The sequence below is a fragment of the Eurypyga helias genome, unplaced genomic scaffold, assembly GCF_000690775.1.
Source record: "Eurypyga helias isolate BGI_N326 unplaced genomic scaffold, ASM69077v1 scaffold10496, whole genome shotgun sequence".
Classification (NCBI taxonomy): domain Eukaryota; kingdom Metazoa; phylum Chordata; class Aves; order Eurypygiformes; family Eurypygidae; genus Eurypyga; species Eurypyga helias.
Genome location: NW_010254682.1, coordinates 10,122 through 15,598, shown reverse-complemented (window position 1 = coordinate 15,598; position 5,477 = coordinate 10,122). Strand labels below are relative to the sequence as shown.

The 5,477-nt window shown below is 56.0% G+C and overlaps 1 protein-coding gene across 1 annotated transcript in view; it reads left to right on the top strand.

The window, feature by feature from the left end:
- The first annotated feature begins 791 nt into the window (after positions 1-791).
- SIMC1 (SUMO-interacting motifs containing 1) overlaps positions 792-5,477 on the top strand; it is a 6,283-nt gene continuing 1,597 nt past the window's right edge. The window contains exons 1-7 of the mRNA XM_010153090.1: positions 792-854; positions 1,107-1,838; positions 2,078-2,298; positions 3,031-3,100; positions 3,533-3,678; positions 4,119-4,298; positions 4,725-4,853. Of these exons, the coding sequence (XP_010151392.1) occupies positions 792-854; positions 1,107-1,838; positions 2,078-2,298; positions 3,031-3,100; positions 3,533-3,678; positions 4,119-4,298; positions 4,725-4,853 (1,541 nt within the window). The remainder of the gene's footprint in view (positions 855-1,106; positions 1,839-2,077; positions 2,299-3,030; positions 3,101-3,532; positions 3,679-4,118; positions 4,299-4,724; positions 4,854-5,477) is intronic.

The window sequence follows — 5,477 nt, the reverse complement described above, 5'->3', positions numbered from 1 at the left end:
AGGTCAGAGTTAGTTTTCTTCACAGCAGCTGGCATGAGGCAACATTTTTGGATTTGGCCCAAGAATAGGAGTGGTGAGGTGGTGTTTAGCTGGTGCTGGGGCGTGCTTGCACTAATTCAAGATCTTCTCAGGTTCTGACACTCCCTGTGGTCCCAGCTCTCTCACTACAAGCAGTGTGAGGGACACACAGTTCAGATAGCTAAGCCAAACTGAGCGAAGGAGTATTTCATTCCATAGCACATCATCCTCAGTGCATAAACGCCGAGTGGGCTGGGGGGATGTAGCTCCTTTGCTTGCTCATTTGTTAGTGAGTTGGTGGGTTGGTTGGCTTTCCCAGTCATGCTGTTGCTCGTGGGGCTCGCTTAGACTCCGCTGTGATCGCTCTGGGGCTCTGACTCTCACTGCTTGGGACCTGGCTGCATATTGGTCGCTGGGTGGTGAGCGATTGTATCATATATTTTCTTTTCTATTATTTTAATTACTTAGTAGTATTGTTAATGTTATTAGCATCACTATAATCATTTATTAAATTGTTCTTAATTCACTGGCTTCCTTGCCTTTTCCTCTGCTTCTCTTCCTCTACTGGAGGAGGGGGCAGAGGTGAGCGAGTGGCTGTGTGGTACTTTATTGCTAGCCAAGGTTACCACGACAGGACACAGCTGTCTTCCCTTGCCTGTTCCCACCTCCCCTTGAACAGGAGCATTCTTGGAGCTCCGGATGCTGCATCACCTAGCAAGTCCTGGATGGGAGTCCCCAACATCTCAGGGCTGCTGTAGCTCTGGCTTGGTACCATGGATGTGAACTTGGCTCTGCTCCCCGCTGCTCTTGTCACCGTAGCGGGTGAGGTCATGCCGGTACAGGCTCAGGCTCAGCCGTGTTGCCGGAGCATGTCGACACTAAAGCTTGGGGCTGCCACCCTGCAGGCTGCCCTGGGCCAGGCAGTGGGGTCTTTGCCTTGGTTTCTCTTCCTGGGCTGCTACCAAAGATCCCATTTTGTCCCTTGGGCTGGGGCGACAGTGCCACCATAGCAGAGGTTCCTGGTAGGGGAGAATGGAGGCACCCAGGTGCCACCATTGCTGACAGTGCTGGCCCCTCTGTCCCCACAGGAGATCATCGATCTGACCTGCGAGGACACGAGCACAAACCTGACGCTGCAGAGCAACCTCACCATCATCGACCTGACAGAGGACACGTGCAGCCTTCCCCACAGCCCCTCCCACACCACTGGCTGGGCTGACCAGGAGCCTGGGCAGGCATCTGCCTCCCTGACAGCACACGCATCCCATCCCCAGCCCTGCTCCACCACGTTGCAAGAAACAGAGGCAGCAGCAGGGCCGAGGCACAGCACTCCCGTGGAGGCCAGTGCCACAGCAGAAAGCACAGAGAACTGGAGCTGCTTCTCTCCCACCTCCAGCCACCACGGCTCCTCTTGCAGCCCGGAGCAGAACTGCAGCACTACCACTTTTAACAGTGACTTGGGCTCCCTGGCCAGCATGCAGCTGGACTCAGACCTGCCGTCCCTGTCCCCCTCCAGCCTCGACAGCAGCAACAGCTGGAGAGTTGGTGGCCCAGAGGGAGAGACTCCCCAACTCTGCCAGCAAAGGGAGCTGCCCCCGAGGCTGAGCCCTGCCCCAACCATTTCCACAACCCCAGAGAAGGCCCGACGGCCTTTGCCGGAAGCAGATGACTTACCACCACAGGGAACAAGCCAGCACGTGACCCCAGCCAGGACCAAGGTTGACAGCAAGGCCTGGCTGAACAAACTGTACTATTTCAGGAGGAGCGGAGTCCAGCACCTCTTCCTCCAAGATGTAACACCCAACAAGGAGACACAGCAGGTAAACAGGGGTCAGAGCAGCTGCTGCCGAGGCTAGCCAGAGCCTGCTCAGAGCAGGCCCTGCAGTAGAGGATGGAGCAGGGGCAGCCCCTGCTCCACTTCCCCTTTTGAGGGAAGCTTTGCCAGGCGGTTGGGATCTCTGGTTATTGCAGTTCCCTTTGCGGTGAGCCCCAGATCACAGTTGGGCTTCTCCGTGTTGGGGGGAGCCAGCTTTCACCCATTGCTTTGCCTTGCATGCAGCAGAAACCTGAGCTCATCCCCAGCGGAAAGCTGAGCATGGTGCACGCCACCATGGAGGAGAACTTCCTGGAGGGCACCTTGGACTTCCTGAGCGAGTTCGTCTCCCATCAGCACTGTCCCCCCAAAGAAATCATCTCCCACCTGATCAGACAGGTCCTGTTGAGCCCCCACCACAGGGAGATCCTGAAGGACACCTACACGCTGCTGATGAAGATCCAAATGTACGTGTTCCCTTTGCCCTGGGGCTGGCTGGGTGCTCCTGGGGGCCTGCCCAGCATAAATGTTACTCTCCATGGTCCTCACCCACAGAATAGAGAGCAATTTCCCGTATAACCCAGGATGATCCTCCTGTTAGCAGCAGAGGCACAGCCCGGGCTGTCTGAGGGTGGGTCAGGACCATTGCTGGCCTAGACAGCAGCCACTAAACCCCCAAGTGGATGAAGGATGAGGGGTGAGAGAGGCAGGGGATACCGAGACAGGAGGGAAAGCTGCTCCAACTATATCATGAGCATGCTTTAGTTGTTCAGCAGCAAGCCCACACAGTGCCTGTGACCCTCTAGCACAGAGGAGCGTGGTTGCCTTGTTCCCGAAGAGCAGAGCGCGTTCTTCACTGCTGTGACGCGGCAGAAACGCCTTCCCTGGGCTGCAGCAGGGGCTGTGGGCTGGAGGTGGCTGGAGTAGTTCCCCCACTGCCCTCAGGATTCCTGGAGAGAGGCACGATGCTTTGTGAGGCCGCAAGCCCAGGAGTGCCGATGGTCCCCAGGGAGAACAGCCCCAGTCGGGTGCTTGCGAAAAATGAAAGTGGTCAGGGGAGGAGAAAGGGAGAGGGTGAAGCTGGAGAGAAGGCAGGGCAGGCCACTGAGCAAGCGGGGCTGGGGAAGGGCCAGGGGCTGCTGTGCTTCCAGGCAGACGGTCGGGGAGTTCAGCGCAAATGGACAGTGCTGTCCTTGCAGGCTCCATCCAGCCAACGCCACCACGGTGGGATGGGACTGGACGCTGCTGAAATACATCATGGAGGACCAGGTACTTGGCACCACCCGTGTGACATTGGGCAGGGATCATCCTGTACACAGTGCCTGAGGGTAAGCATTGCCCCAGGGCCTCATTCTGCTGCAGAACGGGCCAGTCCAATACGCATTTTTACTGCGGCTGCTGAGGGCAGCAAATGCCAGTCGGGTCTCCCACAGTTATACGTGGTGCTCCCTGAGCTGCTGCACAGCTCTAGGCAGCTTGTCTCCTCTGAAGAGACAGCAACAGACAAAGCCTGTGCAGGCCACAGCCCTAGTGCAGTGATAGAACAGGTTTAGCCAAGCCCCCAGAGCATTGCCTGAGCCAGGCAGCCCCTCCTGGAGCTACTCTTCAGTCACGCACACCAGCCCATTCCCAGACAGCCAAATTCCCTGCTGCTCCAGGATGTGGCTCTGCCAGGCTCATACCATCTCCATCTGCCCTCAGGAGAAGCCCCCAGGCCGGCTCCTCTTCCTGCAGTACGTGGTGCAGACCCTGGAAGATGACTTCCAGCAGAACCTGAGGTTGCGCCTGCTGACGAAATCAATTGCCAAGAAAGTGCTTTCGTGCGACATGTGCTTCAACAACGTCAAGTAAGGGACCCCTCCTCCTCCCCCATTCTCTAACCAGATGCTGAGAGACAAGGGCTCAGGGAACACTCCCTCCAGACTCCAGGTCAGATGGACCTTCCAGGAAACAAGCCTGGGAGATAGAGGGAAGCGTAGGGCCCAAGTATAACCAACAGGAACAGGTTTACAAAAACAAGCCACCAGAGACGATGTAAAGCATTTCCAGCCACAACCTAGTGGGCTTTTCCCAGGAATGAGGTCAGATTTGCATTGCTCTGAGAAGGAAGCGGTCCTGTTGGCAAGCGTATAAATCTGCTGCTCAACAGAGCTACTGCCCAGCCTGTCCAAGCAGATGGGATGTATTCCTCATTCTCAGGGTCTTTCCTTGAGCTCCAAGTGGATCTAGAGGTCAAAATGCAGCAAAACAAGGCCTGTCCCTGCTAATGTTCCTGTTTCTGTCCCAGGGAGGTGGTCGAATGGTTGGTCGCAGCAATAACAGGATTTGGGTTCTCCCAACCCCAGGAGCAGCCACAGGAAACTGCCTCCTCTTCAGCAGAAGCAAGGGCCGAATGCAGCACAGCTGCCCCACAGCTGGCCAGTGCTGACCAGGCAGTGGTGGCTTCACCAGCTTCCTTCACCCAAAAGTAAGCCCCAGAGGTCCTGGCTCCCTGCTGTCAGTATCATAGGGCCCAAGTCAGGGAGAAGCCAGCGTCTCTTCCTGTCAGGTCAGGGAAGCATCCTTTGGGGTAGACATACCACTGGTGAGCAAGAGACTTCTTCATCTGGTAGGAAACTGGCTCAGCAAGCATCCGCCTCTTCCACGTATCAGAAGGCTGGAGCTCTTGGCCCCCAGCCCATGCTGTCGCGTGATCAACCAACGCACGGTATCGCTGCCGAGACCTCCTAAGGGCCCCTCTGGGGATTAGCTCTGCTTCCACGAGCACCGGGTCCAAAAGCCACCAAATCCACCCCTGCTACATCCCTCACTGCAGTCCCAGGCCCCATCCCCACCGCTTTGCTTGGCAAGCCAAGGGTAGTGTCTCCGAGCGCTGACTGTTTCTCTAACCTAGGGCGGTGCTTCTGCTCCAGCGGATGTTGGCCATCGCGGTGGAAGTGGACAAATCTCCCAACTGCAGCTCCTGTAAGATCGCAGATGTGATATTCCCATTTATTCTGAACATTCCCCTGAGGAGCCAAAGGTGAGACAAACACGTGCAAGGTGGCGTCTGCCTGTGTGAGCGATATTAGTCCCAATTTACATCCAAGACTGGGTGCATGAAGTAACACAGGGTACAGAAAGACAGGCTCATTTATGACCCAGCCAGCAAACGCGTGGCTGTTGGCCGGACAGAGCCCAGGGAGATGCAGCATTACCAGCTGAAGGCATCTCCCCAGCTGGTGTGTTGTTGAGAACAGTTGATTCTCCCGCTTGTTAAAACTGCAAGGAAGGTCTGAAAAGCAGCACTCTGCACTGGCATGGTCCTGTACTAGCAAACACATCACTGATTCCCAGGCATAACAGAGAAACTCATCAGAAACACAATGCAGTTCTTACAGCTTTGCCTTATCATGCTTTTGTTGGCTTCTCTAAGCGAATCTGAAGCCAAAGCACAAGGGCCTGACTGATTCTAGCATGGACAGGAGACCCCTAGGCCCACAGGCATTTCACACCCATGTTGGCCACCCCCAGCAGGCAGCCCTTTGGAGCCTTTTAGCACAGAGCACACAAACAGCTCTAATCAAGCCAAACTCTAACCAAGCTATCACTCCTCCCAGGACAATCTTCTAGATCCGGTGGGCTGCTGGCCTCACGTCACACTTGG